The sequence below is a fragment of the Peromyscus californicus genome, unplaced genomic scaffold, assembly GCF_007827085.1.
Source record: "Peromyscus californicus insignis strain IS unplaced genomic scaffold, ASM782708v3 Scaffold_5__1_contigs__length_169319896, whole genome shotgun sequence".
NCBI lineage: Eukaryota > Metazoa > Chordata > Mammalia > Rodentia > Cricetidae > Peromyscus > Peromyscus californicus.
In genome coordinates this window covers 85,821,004-85,839,213 of record NW_026294573.1, presented here as the reverse complement: position 1 = coordinate 85,839,213, position 18,210 = coordinate 85,821,004, and the positions used below count along the sequence as shown (strand labels likewise).

Genomic DNA, 18,210 nt, shown 5'->3' with positions numbered 1-18,210 from the left:
TCTTGGGATTTTCTTAGTGTTCATCTGACCTGTATGGATGCACAAATTAAAGGCTAACATCCATACTTATGTGGAATTTCATCAAGGGCATTGGAATGTATGAATATTAGGAAAACCCATATCTCACCCCAAATGCTGCGAAAGTGAAGATGATTTCCATTAATGAACATCTGGTAGCTGTAAAAGCTGGAGGAAACTTGAAGTTAAGCTAGAGTTCCTTGATTAGGGAATTTATTTAATGGAACCACTATAAAAAGGGGGCTCTTTTGAGGTAAAACTTCTCTTGTCCCTTAAACAGTCAATAATGAGCGTATTAGCATAATAGCCCTTCACAGCTAGTGTCAACTGAGACGAATGTGGTAACAGACTCCTAGTCATTTATTGAGTAATAATAATGTGAAGTAAGCCAAACCAGGTTGCATTTTAAAGAGAAACAGTAGTCCTAGAAGACTGAGCTAGTAAAAGGATTTAGGGTTAGAAAGAGGCAGACTATTTTTCCAAACCTGAAAGTTGTTTCCCTTCAGCTCCGATATTCAGAGATAAGCATGGGCTCCTCTGAGTGAATTTTAACTGCAAAACTGCATGGCACAACTACTCTAAGGTCTCTAAGGATCAAACCCATCTGCCTCAGGAACAGCTTACAGCCATAGCAATGGCATGGCTATTCTTCCCTCTTAATTTGAGGTGTTGATAATGCTGGAGTTTTCACTACCACATTGGCAAGTTTTTCAACCACAGAGAGGATGAAGTCTTCCAGATGGAATTGAGTTCTCCACCATCTTTTGCTGTAGAAGCAATCTCCTGAATTAAAGATGCAGCCTATGACTCTTCTTGTGGGACTGTAAGAAGATTGTCAGTGCCTGAGCATTCATCATGCAGACAGGGGCCTTGGTTCCTGAGGTTAGTGTTACCTTCATTCAATGCCCAGAGGATGCAACCACACTGAAATGTGAGACAGAAGACAAATCCCAGGAAGAGAATGCTAGTTAGGGTGTGTCCAACATTCCATGCAAGCAAGGGACATTTTTTTCCCACCTTGTCTAACCCTTACAAAGACTTCCTTGACATGCTGTCTGCTTCCAAGAGAGACAGGCATGTTTAAAGATTTAATGCTCTGTATGTTCACCACAGTCACTGTGATTCTGACAAGTTGATGGATGGGAAGAAAGTTCTGGTGCTTTGGAACAGACAACAGTGGGTGACAGTGCATGCTTGACAGAGTAGATGTCAAAAGAGAGCAGCCTATTTGTCACGAATCCACACAAACGAAAATCTCAAGAACAAGATGGCCACGACTGGGTCTTCCCATGAGGTGTTTTGGTTGCAATTTAGGGTCTCTTTCTCAACATTCTAAGGGCACTGATATATAAAATCCTGGCAGATGGAAAAAGACTGTAGATCACTTTGGCCCAAAACAGCACACAGACATTCCTTTGAGTGAGACACAGGAGACTCTGATTAGAAAGACCACGGGCAGATGAGAATGGGTGCTATGAGGAGATATCACTTAAGAGTGGAGGAAAAGATGGTTTAGGAATTGAAAGAAAATGAGTCACATTAACTCAATACAAACAGAGCAACTCCAGATGGGAGTGGCTATTTAGGGAAGAGCATTTAGACTCCGAAATTCCTTAATTTGGGGTGACATTTATTTTAAAGCTGCAAAGCTCTGGTTAGATAGTTTTATAAAACTGAGAAGGATCTGGTAGAAGTAAGAGGATGAAAAATGGGCAGTAGCTGATTTTTAAAATGTTGTTCAGAAGGGGCTCAATGGAGACTGAAGAACCCCCAATGGGAAGTACTTGTGGCTGCCTGGACTGAGGATCTGAGGATGCTGCCTACCTAATGGCCTGTGCAGGTAAATGGTGTAATTAGAAGACTTGTTTGAGGCTAGGGATGGCAGAGTTTCAGGGTAACACAGGACAGAGTACGGTCAAATCAACTAACTTCTATAAGAAAGCTATTAAGGGCAAGTTCCTAAGGTCATATTTGAGGTAGGGATGTGGCTAGGGAGAAAGTTGTCTATGAAAGCAAGAAGATTATATATGAAAATATGTCCATCTGAATCACTATTATAGTCAAAATTAAAATACAGAAGACTAAATCTATAAGGTTTTAGACTCTACCTTTCAGATAAAGAATTGTTCTTTGTTGAAAACCAATTCAAACCAAGTGCATATGGTTGACTGATTTTTGCCCCCTCTGTTTTATTATACTTTAACATTAATGGTCTGGGGACCAAATATTCCTGGCTCCCTTTTTCTACAACCCTGATCATAGTTTGCAGTCTAAAATAGCATACAAATGAGGTCTCTGTCAACCATTGGCAACCTAAGTAGAAGATAATTTTGATGCTGTAATACCAATCCTTTTCTTGGGTTCCCCAGAGCATAGACTCTCTTTTGTGAACTATAAGGAAAAAGCTGCATTTTACACACACCCACACACCACATATATATAATGTATATATATATTTCTAGTGTGGGGTGTACCAATTTAACTATAAAGAGAAGGCATTGCCTCAAATGTGCTAAGAACACTGCTAGAGTGGACAAACCTCTCCTCCTTAAATTCACAGATGATTCCTTCTTGCTTCACAACAGAAATCATCTGGCACAGAACACATGCCACAGTGCTAGATATCCAGAGCAAGAACAGTTTGTTCCCTTTGGGACTTCTCCTTTTCTGAATATGACTATTATCTCCTTTTTGTTATGTGTCTCTCAACATTCTGGACAGGGGCATTTTTTCCTCTACAGCTGGCATTGAGGTTGAGGTGATGTGGATGATGTGGCTACCTCCTGCTTATCTGATGAGTTAACTACCTTTCCTTTTTCTTTTAATTTTCCCAACTGAAGAAAACAAACAAACAAACAAACAAACAGGACAGTGTTGACAATTTCCTTAAATTCCTAGGATAATTGGGTTTGAGGCTGTTCAAGACTCTAGGGAAGCAAAGAAACTAGGATAACAAAAAATGTAAATTTGACTGAAAGAGACATCTTTGCAAGCCCAGGACAATCCTCATGATGGCTTGGAAGTTACCAAGGGGAGAGTTCCTTTCTTCAAATGCTTTATGGCAACCTGGATAAAGTGTCATATGATACTTATAATGATCTGCTTATGATAAATCAGACACATGGATTCCTGTAAAAGTGCCATTAAGGTTGCTGTTGGAAGAGAATTCTGTTAGGCAATGGTGCATCCCAGCAACCTAGGAAAGCTAGTATTCCATGGCTTGTACTCCATTGGCCAGTGAAATGAAGTAGCTTCATCCTGCTGACAAAGACTGTGGAGAGATAGAGTGTCAGAAACAAATGCTTATGTACCTGTGGTAGCTGTGGTACTGATGGTTTTGGTCCGGATGCTGGGAGCAATTCCAGAGAGGTAGACAATGAAATCAGTACTAGGGGGAAGCCCTGAGATGTGGGCAGTTCGTTCAGCACCAGATATATTATGTTCTGCCGTCTGCAGCAACCTATTGGAATCAATAATTTCAATAGTAAACATGTCGAAGATCCCGTCGGTCGCTGTCCAAGAGAGATTGAAGCTCTCGGGAGTTACGTCAGAAACAGTTAAGTTTCCAATTTCAGGTTCTTTGGCTGAAAAATGAGAGGGTAAGAGAGAAGAAACAAATTGATTAGTTGTTTGACTGTATTTCGAAGTGGAGGTGGTTAATAAAACCATGCCTGCGGAGAAAGATCTCATAGCTCAGGGTTACAGCGAGACAAAGCAATGCTACCAGTAAAAGTCAGTGCCAATGAAAGAGAAAAGGGTTTTGTTAAGAGAAAAATGAACAAAGAAAGGTACGGCGTTAGATTTTTCTGCTCTGCATTTGCAACTCATGATCAGGCCTGGCAAGACACTTCAGGACAGGCTGACTTGTCTCAGTGGGAATGGCTTCTTCTTAGCAGGACCTGCCTCCAAGAGCCCTGCCTCAGGGTCATTGGCCATCAGTCAAAAGATAAGAGGTCTGACAGCTTCTAGGCTCTTGAGCTGCACCCAGAGACCAAGATTACTTGGATTCCTGCTTTAGCCATCCTTTGCTCTGAGAGAGTGCCCACCTATCTAAATGAGTGCTAAGTAATTCTGACACCATGGCCCTCCCTGGGTGGGCCATGGACCCGGAGGCTTCTGATTTTGTCACTTGAAAGGACCCACCCACCTCGCAGTGTAACTCTTGGTAATTTTTCATACTTTAGATAAGGGACAGCCAGCCATTCTCATCATCTGTTAAAACAGCATGTCCTCTCGTCCTTGTGTCTATGTGGGCCAAGAAGGCTAGTCCTTCATTGCCAGCCAAGACAGCTGAGCCAAGCAGTTCAGACAGCCCATTTTAGCCAAGAAATAACACTTCCCCTAAGAGATGTCCCGCTCGTGCTTTTGCTTTTCTGAGCGTTAACAATATAGCATGCAGAAGGTGTGCATGGGAGATGTTTGTGTACCTGTGCAGTAAGGAGTAAGACCCCTAATCTCAGAGACACAGATGAGTTACAGCCCTTCCCCTCCACGGGCTAACTCATCAGAGACAAGAATGCTGCTACCATAAAACAGAATACAGATGCCATCCAAACCACAAGATCTGCAGGAAAGATCAGAAGTGGTGGGTGATTGCTCTGCCTTCTGGGAAGGAGTAGTTTGTGGATGTCAGAAAGAACCCAGAGGAACATTCAGGAAAGCCTCAACTGCAATCTCCGGGCATTCTGAGGTCACTGTCCACATAGCGGTTGCCCGTGTTTTGGGTATGTATCAGTGATAGTGCTCCAATGAGTGAGGCAAAATCGCAGAGCTGTCCTTTTGAGTCAACAAAGATGTAAAATTTTGCTGTGAGAGTTTAGTCACAGTGACTATATAAAAAGGGGAGGCAGTCTCATGGAAAACAACTCATCAGGGCATACCGTAAGACGAGCTGTGGAAAACAGGGTTAGGGAAGGCTGTTCACTTGGGCAGACTTCCAGGGACCATTGAATGCTTTATAACTGGAATAGTGTGATGAGCAAACCAGCATGCACCACTAGTATTGGGATTGAGAACTTGCCACTCGAGGACCAGTGTTTCAGGGAACAACCCTTGGTTCACAGAGCAAAAAGGGGATATCAGCACTGTTACATTTGTAGCCTGGGATACTCCTTTCTCCTAGGGCTACTGAGTGCTCTGCTGCTAAAAAAAGTTCTCTTTGGTATATCCTCCAGCCATCATTGTAGGATTTTTGTTCTTGTTGGTCAGCTACTTAGTAATTTGGTGTTTTAACAACGACTCTGCATCTGAGACAGGTGCCTACAGGAGGGTAATTCAGTTCTCTTGTTCTGCTCACTTACTTTAAAAGAATCATTGGTTAAGTGTAAGTACTGTAGGACCAATCTCCAGGAGGGATTTTGAAATAGTGCAGCATCATTTTCAAACAACAAAAGAGTCTCTAAAATAAATGGTATGATTTCTGTCAAAATTCACATGTGGGAGGATGGGCTTTTTCTTTGTCAGGCTTAGAGATGGGAGTTAAAACCAACAGGCTGGTTCCCTAAAGGCCTTCATGCAGAGATGTCATTGGAGGACTGTCCAGGTAAATCATGAGAGAGGATGCTGGAGGCCAGAAGGAGCAGTATCTTACATGCCTCATCACTGCTGTGGCCAAAGCATTTGGATGAAGGAACAGCTCACAGAGAGGGCTCTGAGCAAGCATCATGCATGAAACGGATTCAGCCATGGAGAAAAGCTAATTCTGTTGCCACCTCTTAGACTCTAGAGACTTAGAGAGAGAGAAATAGAGAGCAAGGAACCATGAGGACTGAGCATGGGCATGGGAGAAAATACCTGTGGAGGCATCAGCAGAGAGCATCGGTGTTCTATAACCCTGGATCACCCCATAGATGGAAACTCTATAAGGAGTGGCAGCCTTGAGTCCTGGGATGTCCACAGCCCTGAGGCTACCGGGCACTGTGAGATTCTGAGCAGCCTCCACATTGTTGGCCTCCTGCACCTGAATGACAAAGTACTCATAGGCCAGGTCACCTGCTGTCCAGTTGAGTGTGAGGCCATTCCAGCTGACCTCAGTCACGGATAAGCTTCCCAGATGAGGGAGCTCCTCTGGAGAAGGCAGAGAGGTTTCTGTCAGTGCTGCAAACGGAGCAAGAAAGCCAAACACCCCAACCCAACTCCAGGAAAGCAAAAGGGGGAGAGAAAGAATGCTTTGTTTCAGTTTTGGTAACTCCTAATCTCTGGGTATCTTTGTATTCAGATTTTGCTATTCTGGTTATAGTTTTGTTGAAGCATTGAAAATAGTCAGAAAAGGAAAATTTGCATTATGCCTCCATGAAAGGCAGAAACATGGAAGTCTCCAGGAATGCACAGCCAATGGCTAAAGGAAACAGGGACAAGATGGGGTTGGGGAGGGGATGAGGAAGTAGTAGTTAAAAACGCAGGATTGGGAGGTCCGTAGACCTGGGTTAGAATTCTGACACAGGTATTATCAAGTTGTGTCGTCTTGGGCATCTTGTTTTCTCTCTGAGCCTTCAGATTTAAATAGAACTGACAGTATCACATCATTAGGTTCTATGATGATGACTTGATATTTATCAACATCTTCATATCATACATCAAGCATAGCAAGTGTCTGGTAAATGGCAACATCAAAAATTGAGCCTGAGGATGTGTTTTGGGACATGGCAGTCACATGGGAGAGGCTGACTTCCCTCGTTTTATTACTTGAGGTTAAAGACCATCTTATGACTGGTTACCTGCACTGCACCTGGGCTTCTGAAACATGCACTGTCTCAGGTTCTGACAAACCTTCTGGTTTACCTTGGAGCTTTTCTTGGCTTGGCTCTCACTCTCCCACATTCTCAACCTTTGGCATGATGCATGTGTCACAAAAGCAAGACTGGGTGAGATGAGCATGCCTACTTTTAGTTAAAAGTAATTCTGTGTTGCCTAGTAAATGGTGCAAAGCAGGGCCCACTATTAGTTTTGTTTTACTATGTAGGAAGGATCTTTAATGTGGTCATTACTGCTGATTAAGAAAGTATGAATTTGGGGTAAGGAAAAATTCCTTATTTTGTATTCGGTACAGTCTCAGGCTCTCATTCTGAGAGAGAGGGAGGGAGGAGTGTGTTTATTTGCATGCAGTTTTGTGTACAAATGTGCAGGAGGCCAGAGTTGGCATCAGGTGTCTTCCTCAATCACTCCCCACCTTAGCTTTTGACAGGGTCTCAACTGAATCTGGAGTACACCAGTTCAGCTAGACTTGTTCTCCAGCAAACATCAAAGACCTTGTGTCCATTCCCTCATCTGGGATTATAGCTATATACACCTCTGTACCATTATGCAGGTACTGAGGGTTGAACTCTGGTCCTCATGCTTGAGAGGCAAGCCCTTTACAAACTGAAGTGCATGCTTATCTCTTCACCTTCTTAAAATGGAAGTAGCCGTGAGTTAGAAGTTGGGGAGGACTTTATCTGCAGAGGTCTAACTTCTTTTTTTTTTTTTTTTAAGTGGATAACTCTTGTTCTGAAGTGTCCCAGGATCCTTCAAGGTAGGTGTCCCACACAGAGCTGGGGCTTTTCTGGAGGGACTGGGGACACAGGTACACTCACTTAGAACTGTTTATCTGATGCATGGAAGACTTCACTGGGAAATTCCGCTTACTAAAAGAGCTGTGCAGCTTCAGACCAAGGCTTGCAGACTATAAATGCCAGTCATGAGCATCTCTAACCCAGATCATACACCTCAGAGGCCCTGTATTTTATCTCAACACAAAGGCAAAATGATAACCTGGCCAACTTAGGTAAATGATTGCTATCATCTTCCTTATATTTGGCATGTGTGTACTTCACAGCAATGGCCAAATTTACTTTATATATATATATATATATATATATATATATATATATATATATATATATAAATGTGTGTGTGTGTGTGTGTGTGTGTGTGTGTGTGTGTGTGTGTGTGTGTGTGTGTGTGTGTGTGTATGTATGCATGAAAACTGATGGTTTGAATTAGGTGATTTGGTGGCATTGTTAAAATACTAAGCACATGGAGAAGGGCCAGTATTAAAGCTTTATCACCACACATTTGACCATCTATTGCAGCCCACTTGGACCCTTTATGAATAGCACACAGCTTTCTGTGATAGATGGAACAGCATATTTTCAAGGGACAAATTGAGATGAATTGCTTTTTTTCTTCAGTTTAAATGAACAACATTGAACTTAATGCACTGTCGCTTCTAGGAAATGTTCTTATCCCAAGGGTCTTTTATATAGAGAGTCTTGGATAATTTCTGCCCAAGATGGCTAGATCATTTCCCAGATCTGAAGAGATCTGACTAGGAACTGGGTATTACTTAATGTCTCTGAGGGCAGTAATGAAAAGACTTCTTTAGAAAGTTCTGTTCCTCTGTGTCAGAAACCTGCTGCCTGTGCTATTCCTTATTATGGTTGGCTTTACAACTGTGGAGGCTATTCTTGCTTGTCAACTTCATACATCTGGAATTATGTAAAACCCAAGCAGCTGGGCACACCTGTGAGGTTTTTTTCTTAATTAAATTATTTGAAGTTGGAAGTCTCTTTTAATCATGATCTTTTGAGGTGGGAGGATCCAGCTTTCGTCTGGGCCACTCCTTCTGCTGGAAGCCTGTTTAAAGCACACAGGGGAAGGATACACCCTCTCTGCCTGCTTGCTCTCACTCTCACTGGCAAGTTCATTCCATCACTGGCATTAGAGCTGACTATTTCAGGATTCTAGTGTATACTAAAGGCCAGCTGAGACATTCAGCCTCGTGGACTGAACCACTACTGGATTCTTGGACCTTCTGTTGCTAGGCAGCCACTGTTGGATTATAGCTTGTAAGCCATTCTAATAAATTCCATATATATATATATATATATATATATATATATATATATATTCATTCATTCATTCATTCTATAAGTTTGGTTCCTCTGGAGGACCCTGAATAACACGACTATGGTCTTAGTTGTTCACAGTTCAACACTAGCTACATGATGGACACTTTGTCAAGAGCTTTCATTTCTTAGTTTACCTATTTCTCATAGTAGGAGTCTAAAGCAGGGATATTATTTTTGATTTAAAGATGAGAAAAGAAGGTCCAGGGATACCAAAGCAATACATCCAGAAATAATATTCAACCTGTAATATGGAAGTTTAGCCCAGACCTGCTAAGTCACAGATTCATGTCATCTGCAATCATATTCAGGTAAGACTTCCAATTGTCATGTATCACATCTCTGGTCCAGAAGGGTCATGTCCCTGTGATGACCTCTATAACAAGTGGTTTAGTGTGGAGGTCCCTGATTTTACCATGCAGGGTGACTGTGAAGGGAATACCAACCCTGAGGCCTTGGATTTCTGTGGAGTATAGGCTACCAGGAACAGTGAGGTGGTGAGTTCCTTTTACCTGGCCAGTTTCATGGACCCAAGTGATAACTAACTCGTCATAAGTCCTGTCTGGTATGGTCCAGTCCAGGCTGAGAGCACCCCAGCTAAGCCTGTCACTGTGAGGTTTCCCAGACCTGGAAATTCCTCTGTGCGAGGACACAGAGGGATGGAATTACTAAAAAGGGAACTGCATTCTGGGGTTCAGGCGGGAAGGGTTTGGCTGAAGCTGGGATGAGCTGTCTGGTTGGTGTTGACTACAGATGTGTTATTTACTTCAGTACTGAGCATACTCCTGGTGTTGGCAATAAAGCCACATTTTCTTTCAGCCTTTGGGAATGAAAGGTAGTTTTTGGAATTGCTCAAAACTTCCATTCTTGACACACAAATAGGGCTATGGGAAGCTCTTGAGTAGTCTTAAAATGAGCTCAGATCGATTTTATTTTCACTTACAAATTATGCTTTCCAGCTTCTTAGCTGTTATAATTAAAACTTACTTTGCAAGAGAAGTTACCTCCCTATTTTTTTTTTTTGAACAAGAAAATTAGGTGGAATTTTCCATGGAACTAGCTACTAGGGTTAGTGCAGGAGCTGGCCAAATCAATGGATAAGACATTTGGAAAAAAAAGCAAGAGTGATTCACTGGTACATCCCCAGCATGGAAGGGTTCAGGCCCTGTTTACAGTCTCGATTCCTCTGGGGCAGAGACAAGAGTGGGAGAAAAGGAGTGAGTGAGTCTGGAGTACCTGTCAAGGCTTCAATAGAGAGAGGGGCCGTGCTGGAGTCCTGAGTGACCCCTCGGATGGTGACGCGATAGTGAGTGGCTGCCTTGAGCCCAGGCAGGTCCACTGACCTCAGTCCTCCAGGGACTGTGAAGTTCTGCACAGGCTGAGTCGTGTCAGCCTCTAGCACCTGAATGAAAAAGTTCTGATAGGCCCCTTCTGGAGCAGTCCAGTTGAGCTTGAGGGCATCCCAGCCCACCTCAGCGACAGAGACTTCTCCCAAATCGGGAGTTTTCCCTAGAGAAGGACAGAGAAGGGGTTTAAACTGCATTGTGAGATCCACGGAGTCCTGAACATCCCAAACAGGCTTCATCTCCCCTGAAAACACGACTTTCTTAAGACAAACATGCGCCATGCAAGTTTCGAAGCTTTAGAAAGAGCAGAAGAAGGGTGTAGGGGAGTATTTGTTTTCTTAGATTACGGAGGAATTGCCCCAAATTTCAGGGAATTCAGGAATCAATTCTGTGGCTAATTTCCTTTTGGCTGCAGCCCTTAGTCAGCCCTAATGTAGAGTCACCATGACTGGTTTATGTGGACTGTCCCAGATGATGGACTCCACACAACAGCAATGCGTTACTTATGTGAAATGTTAAGATGGCCTTGGAACTGTGTTACTTGATGGCCTGGCTATCCAGCTTCAGGCCCTATGGCACTATAGCTTGTGGTGGACACAGCCATTCCAAAATTCATGGCATGCGATTATCTTTGGTCAGTTTCCTGTCGGGAAAATCAGAAGCTTTAGGTATGACGGTAGAAAGTACCTGTGGAGGCCTCAGCAGAGAGCACTGGTGTTCGAGAGCCTCGGGCTACCCCATAGATGGAAACTCTATAAGGAGTGGCAGCCTTGAGACCCGGGATGTCCGCAGCCCGGAGGTTGCCACGTACTGTGAAATTGTGAGCAGCCTCCACCTTGTTGGCCTCCTGCACCTGAACGACAAAGTACTCATAGGCCAGGTCATCTGCAGTCCAGTTGAGTCTGAGGCCATCCCAGCCAGCCTCAGTCACGGTGAGATTTTCCAGGGAAGGCGCTTGTTCTGAACAATGACAGAGACAGGGTCAATTATATTATTCCTCAAATGCTTGCCCTTTAAGAACTCAACAAATCCATTGGCCAAAGCCAGTAGAGTCTGCGCCAAGCCGCTGTCACTGAATCCCCGGTAGTGCTGTCCTCATAAAATGCAATAAATAGGTTAGTATGGTACTGATTTTGCCTTTGTACATACCTGTGTTTTCTCTTGGAAATACATTTTCCTATTGAAAAGTGTTCTAGAAAACTCTAGACAGGTGTTAGACTCCACACTTCAGTTTTCAGTTGGCAAAGTAGTTTTCATTACAATGAGTTAGCTCAGCTGGGCTTGGGTTGTTGTCCAGCACTCTGCACTTTGCACCCTTAGATCTGCTTAGGCTTCTCTTTGTGCTGCCTCTACCTCTCCTGAAAGGTCTGATGCAGTTTAGTTTGGACCTTTCAGTTTCTGGAGTTCAGATCAATTTTTACAAACCACTCCAGTGAAGAGAAGAGATAAGTTAATATTACTGCTTAGACTGAACCAAGACAGCTGGCAAGCTTTTGAAATGTCATTCCTTATTGACTGAGACCTGGGAGAAGCAATTTATTAGGCTTTGTTATAATTGGATATATCATCTTTGTCTCCAGAACACAGAAATGTGGCAGTCTCCCTTGTTTGAATCTGCCTTAAGGGGTCATTTGCCTGTGCTGAGTTTAAGTGGACTGTGTGTGATCTGAAGACAAAGATCTCTCTGAAAACAGATCCTGAAGTTGGGAGAGTAGGAACTGCCTTTTCTCCTTTGAAAAAACAAGTCATTTTTCCTGTTTACATGGCTGCTGATTTCAAATGAACCCTACATGGCTATGAAAACAGCCTTTTAACTTAGAAAAGCTAGCCTGCAAACTTACAGAGGTCATTCAGTCAGTAGGAAATACCCATTGTGTCTCTAGAATCTATTTAATTCAGTTTTTCCAGTCATCTCATATTACTAATGGTACAATGCTTCCAAATTTTTTTTTTAAATGTGTTTTTACCTATGGAACATGGGTACATGAACTAGGACAAACTAGTGGGGTACATTTGGCTTGATGCCTAATTTGAGAGTTAGTAGGCTGATACCAACTTTTACATTTGGAAATCATTGGTTAAAAAAAAACTCCAAAGAATATTTCACAATGTGTAGAAGTCAAATGAAATTCAATTTTTTTGTGCTAGAAATGGAGCTTTAATGGAACATAGCTACACATTTCCACTTCTACATGGCTGATGGGTGCTTTTGTGTTAAGATACCATGACCGAGTAACTGTCACAGAGACTGCCTGGCCACCAAAGTTTAGAGTATCATCTGTCCTTTTATAGAAAACATTTACTTATAACACCTAATATTGAACTACAATCTATGTATTCTTTTAACCCAAATTCACGTCTTGGAGCACATGTCCAAGTTCTTAGCCACCCACACATGCTCCCTATGAGGGAGATCTCAAACTCAAGGTGATATGTATAGATTTGGGAGAAATGAAGAGGGTCAATTACGCTTAAACCTGTGTGCCCTTGTGAGGCCAGAATCAGGGCCTCCAAACATGGTTAAATCCTTGATGTTGGGACTTAAGCCAGCTCAACTCTCAGTCTGCCTTTCTCAAGTATTCTAAAAGTCCTTATGTGAAAAGACATGTAAGGCAAGCTGATACCTAAGCTAAGCAAAACAAAACACAAAAATACAAGCTAGCTGCTTCTGCCTCCCACACTCTGCTTAGCTCATTTTCCTCCTTTTTTTCCTCCTCCTCCTGCCCAAAAGCACTAATCAGAAACTTAGCTGGCATTGTGAATTGACACCTTGTTGTGGACGAAGTCACAACCTTTCCTCGCCAGGTGTTTGTCTTAAGCTTGTCTCTCATCATGACATAAATCATATTGTTTCCTATGTGAAGGATTTTGGATGTGAGGCTGTGTGCAGTATAGGAAGAATTGCTTGATGTGGAGGAGGAGGGGGGAGGAGGAGGAGGAGGGGGAGGAGGAGGAGGAGGAGGAGCAGATTCGGGATCACCACAGGTGAAGCTGTTAGAGCGCCCACAGATACAAAGAGAGGAGGAGCCAGCCGCACATTAGAGCGTGGCTCTTCCTGCTGAGACTGCTTTCATCTTTGGACTTCAGGTTTTGTCTGCGTCACTGATGCTCCAACTTAGTGACCCTCACACTGTGCTTTACTTCTGTCAGCAGCAGTAGTTGTGGTGCTCAGCTTCCATCCAGTTTGGCTATCGATTCCTCCACCTTTCCCTTTTCTCTTCCATAGGTATATCAAGAAAGATCTAGGACTTGCTGCCTGTGCGTGGTGTGTGGTCACATCTACAATGGATGCTGTTGGCAGACTACCCCTGACCTGGCTACCAAACACAGGCTCAGATAAGTAAAGAGTGAGACTTCCACTAATAAACTTAGATGAATGACAGTTGTGGGAGACGTGTGTGGGATGCTCTGAATAAGGATGCAGCAGGATAGTTGAAGTGGGGACCGGAAAGCTGTATGTAAGTGCTGACTCTTCATTTCCAACATGAATGATGTATTTATGGGCTCACTGCAGCCTCAGCCAAGGGTTCCCATTGCCTGCTTGCACCCCAGCCTTCCTGGCATCCCACGATGAAAAGGCTGTTGTTATTCTCTCACAGCTGTGCTTTGGAATCTACCCTCTGAGCAATGTCAGTGGGGCTAGAAAACCAGAATTTCCAAATCTTGTGTCATCTGTGCTCATAGTGGGCTGAGCAGCTGCAGTGAGGAATTTCTGGCCATGTCTTCAGCCCTTCAGATTCCCACCATCGTATAGATGGTGGTCACCACTGGTTGGCAGCCTGCTTGCTCTTTGTATTTGTGAGAGAGTGATCCTTTCATAGCAAGGGGAACGTTAAATGCAAGTCTGAAGATCACAGAAAGGCTGCAAATGGATCCATGCTCGTTTTCTAGAGATAACATACTTGAAATAGAAAGTCTTGACTGTCCTGAAGCTTTCTGGTAATTCTCAGTAATTACCAAGAATGGAGCTAAAGCCCCTGAACGTCCATACTTTGCAGCTGTCCCCATGAGGCCTTAAGCCTCATGTTCTTCTACTTGGGCACACAGCCTGGCCAAGCTTATTTCATGACTATATAGCATCTCATGACTCTGAGCCTCGCAGATGCTGTTCTACCTTTTGGAAATGAGACTGCACCCTCCCCATACATCCTTCCTTTTGCTCTGTGAGGACTCAGCCCAGTAACAACTCTTCTGAGATTCCCCTGACTCTTTGTCCCCTTTGGCAGGTGGGTGATGGGGATCTGCCTCTACCCTCCCCCCTGCCTCTGCCACAGTAGAATGACATCCCTTGAGTTTGGGGTACATCTTTCTAACTGTAGCGCACTGTTTCTAGTGTCCTTCTATCCTGAATGTGCCCCTATTCTGTCTGACTCTGCAGGCAATCAGTATATTAAAAAATGAGCATTGATAGGGTAAATATTTGAGTAAACTTTAGTTTGATCCATAGAAAGTCAAAATGGTAAATAAGAGCAAAATGTTCTCTAATACTTGAAGCTGTGGTTAGGACAAAAATTTCAGTTTTCTGTCCCCCAAATTCATGTGAGTCACTGGGGTGTCACTAGTGGTCTTAGGTTGTTGTGGAAATAAGCTTCATGGCCCTTGGCTCCTGCCTATTGTCCTTCCTTATGTCTCTTCCTGATCACAATGAATTCATAGCCTTGGTTTTAGGTTGCATTTAGTTCATGAGAATGCAAAAGAAGAAAGAAGAGAGGAAAAACTAAGAGAAGGGATGAGAAGACGGGGGAGCTGGAGGAGGGAGAGGGAGAAGAGAATATGGCTAGCATACACTGATTTTCTTATATGCTGAAAGGGAGCATGTCTTTCTCCTTACCCCACTTCCTTTATCTTCTCTTTATCTCTCTCTCCTCTCCCTTCCTCCTTTCATCCTCTGTCTTTGTAACAGCCATATTAAACAGACTTAAGGAATTCCTAGGGAATGACTACCCTGCCCCTTTGTCCTGAAGGGTGTTAATCAGCTGCTAAAGCAGAGAAGGACTAAAAGGAGAAAACAAAATGTGGTGATGCTGGCCCCAGGGCAGCTGAATCTCTGCAGATGTTTGTGACACTCACTCTGGCTTTGGATGTGTTCCAGGCACTGCAGACAGCAGCAGACAAAGGAGACTGTCCCTACATTCTGGCCATGGGTGGGAGGAGGTCAGAGGCAATGAGGTGGTTACTGCCCACTCTCAAGTCATTAAGTGCCCAAGGAACCTTGGAGCAGCCGCAGGGATGGGTCAGGATGAGTACTTTCACAGAGTGTTCAGAGGATGCCTTTGTTTCGAGGAACACTTGAAGTCGATGAGACTAGAGAGAACGCTATATGGAAAACTGGGAGAGGAATATAACAAAGGGTTCTAAGGCTTGGTGGTGGAGGCAGGCTCAGCGAACAAGCAGGGTGATTGTCATGTGATGGCCAAGGACTTAGGCAGTGGAAGCGAGGCCAGAGAGTCCAGAGTCTGAAGGGCCACCCAGCCCATGCAGAAGTTATTTGCTCTTTTGATTTCTGGTAGAATAAGCTAGCCATGCAGGTGTAACTATGTGTAGGAAGATTAACCATATTTGCCATATGGTGCCACATCATGGAAGAAGCCTGTGCTTGGGCCGCCAATTCTCCACTTTCCCACAATATCCACAGATAAGAAGTAGTATCTGCCTTTGACTCTAGAGATGCAGGGCTGGAGTTCCCTTCTTCCGGGGGTTGAAATAATGACTCTGGGAAAGAGGAGAGAGCAGAGGAGAAAAGGGGAAGGGAGGAAGGAGGAGAGCATTTTCTTCCTTCTTACTTTTCTGATTCATTTTTTTTTTATGCCTTGGAACATTGAATAAGATCATGTAAAGCTGAATTATTAAAGTCTGTCTATAAGGTTTATCTCTTTTTGATTCTATTTCCTTACCTTTTATTAACTTTCCCTTCCATGCATCTCTGACAGCATCAGCCACTCATAGCTCAGCGGGGAGCACTCTGCACCATTCACAGAATTAACCGCTGAACTCATTTCACAGGGTTAGAGGCTATTCCTTTGTTTCATAAATTTCTCTATTTTCCTTAAAAAATAACTGATATACAGTGACATGTTCTGATAGGAGACTACCTTTCTCAGAGTTACTTAGAGTTAAAAATAACCAATGACTTGTAGAGAGAAAGGACTGGTAAAATCTCTCCAAAGATCCATGGTTTGGAGCAAAGTTTCTTCCTCCATTCTGCTGTCTACAACATGGATGTGATGATAATATTGCAGCAGCTATATTGTGATATTGACATCATTTCGAGAACAGGAGCCAAGCCCTAAAAAATGGTGCAATAGTAAGACAGAAGCAAGCTGGATCCTCAATGATTTGAAATTATTATGTACTCTCTTGTACTACCTGGCAGAAGATTCACTTAATTAAAGATTCACAGACATTCAAGAATCCTGTTGTATTGAGTTGAAGATATTAATAAGTAATGCAGGTCCTGCAAGGCATTTCTAAATTGCCCCATTGCTATCCCCTTTAGATTATTGAGGCCCAGCTGGTGACATCTGTGTTATATAACCAACTAATGACTCCTGATCCTCCTGATCTCTTTCTTCCATTGTGTTCTCTGATCTTCTCAGCTTCTAGTTTTCTCCAAAGACTCGAGAAGCAGTATGGGAGTTAACGAGGCCATGATGACCATGGGACACATTTTTCCTCTGACACCTTCACAGTGTAGTGTATGTAGTAGCTGCTTATTACATGCTTGCTAATGAAAATGGAAGCTAAGACTATCATGCTTGCCGAACCTCAAAGAATCTTGAAAATAGCTAAAATTGAATGTGTCATTTTTCATATAGAAAGAATCATTTTCCCCGAGATTCTCTCTTCAGCTCAGTTCCTAAAGAAATGTGATAGGAAGGAAGATTGGTGAGCAGGCTAACATCACTGCAAGGGACTCCGGATCAGCCCAAGAGAGCCAGGAACCCCTTCTTGACTCCTGTCAAGAAAGTGAGAAGGGTGCTGAGGCAGGCTTGGGAAATAAGAGAAACTCTCCTGGGCCACCTTGAGGAAAACAAGAGACCTGTAATAAAAAAAACACTCCAAGGAAGAAGTCCAAACAATGACTCCCAACATCCCAGGCATCTTTAAGGCAATGAAAAGTAAAATTGTCATTAGATTAAAGAAGAGAACTAAGGAATTTAAAGGGTTCTATGGAGCACACCATTCTAAAAAGAGCAACAAGAAGCCGGGCGGTGGTGGCGCACGCCTTTAATCCCAGCACTTGGGAGGCAGAGCCAGGCGGATCTCTGTGAGTTCGAGGCCAGCCTGGGCTACCAAGTGAGTTCCAGGAAAAGGCGCAAAGCTACACAGAGAAACCCTGTCTCGAAAAAACCAAAAAAAAAAAAAAAAAAAAAAAAAAAAGAGCAACAAGAGACAAGGCAAACACAGATCCTGATGCTTTGCATTCTCCCAGTCAGAAATGCTTAAAAGTCAGTATTTCTTAGTGAGGGAATTTGGTTCAGCTGACTGACAGGAGGAAAAGTCAACCTTCAGGAGAGACAAGGACGCTGCCATTTCATTGTGGTGGAGTGGGCTTCTTGAGGAGAGAAAGGAGCATGTTTCTCCCCTGGGCATCACGTTCTAGACCAGCCAGTTGATGTAAAGCTCTGTCACCCACAGTCAGCAGAGGGCTTGGGGGGTTTCAGGGTCACCTACCTGTGGATGCTTTCACACGTGCAGGCTTGCTTTTGTGCCTGCCCTTCTCGGCAGTGAGGAGGAGAGTGTATTCTTGCCCTGGCTCCAGATCTGTTAGGACATGGGAGGTGGCATCCTTTGGCAATTGGACCTCTATTGACTGGCCGGTGGGGAGGCTGTAGTTGAGGCGGTATCGGTCAAACTTGGCCAATGGTGTCTTCCAGAATAGAGTCAGACTGTCCTGTGTGGTTTCAGACACCTGCAAGTCCTTGGGTGCATCAATTTCTGGGGAGAGAATCAGGAAGGAG

At 43.5% G+C, this 18,210-nt stretch overlaps 1 protein-coding gene across 5 annotated transcripts in view; it reads right to left on the bottom strand.

Annotated features, from left to right (window-relative positions):
- The window catches only part of Tnc (tenascin C), a 90,635-nt gene that overhangs the window by 32,079 nt on the left and 40,346 nt on the right, over positions 1–18,210 (bottom strand). For 4 of the 5 annotated variants that reach the window (XM_052716788.1, XM_052716787.1, XM_052716789.1 and 1 more), the window contains 5 exons: positions 17,924–18,187; positions 10,937–11,209; positions 10,140–10,412; positions 5,812–6,084; positions 3,330–3,602 (listed from right to left, as the gene is read on the bottom strand). In XM_052716788.1, the coding sequence (XP_052572748.1) occupies positions 3,330–3,602; positions 5,812–6,084; positions 10,140–10,412; positions 10,937–11,209; positions 17,924–18,187 (1,356 nt within the window). The remainder of the gene's footprint in view (positions 1–3,329; positions 3,603–5,811; positions 6,085–10,139; positions 10,413–10,936; positions 11,210–17,923; positions 18,188–18,210) is intronic. The other variant, XM_052716791.1, reaches the window with a different exon arrangement.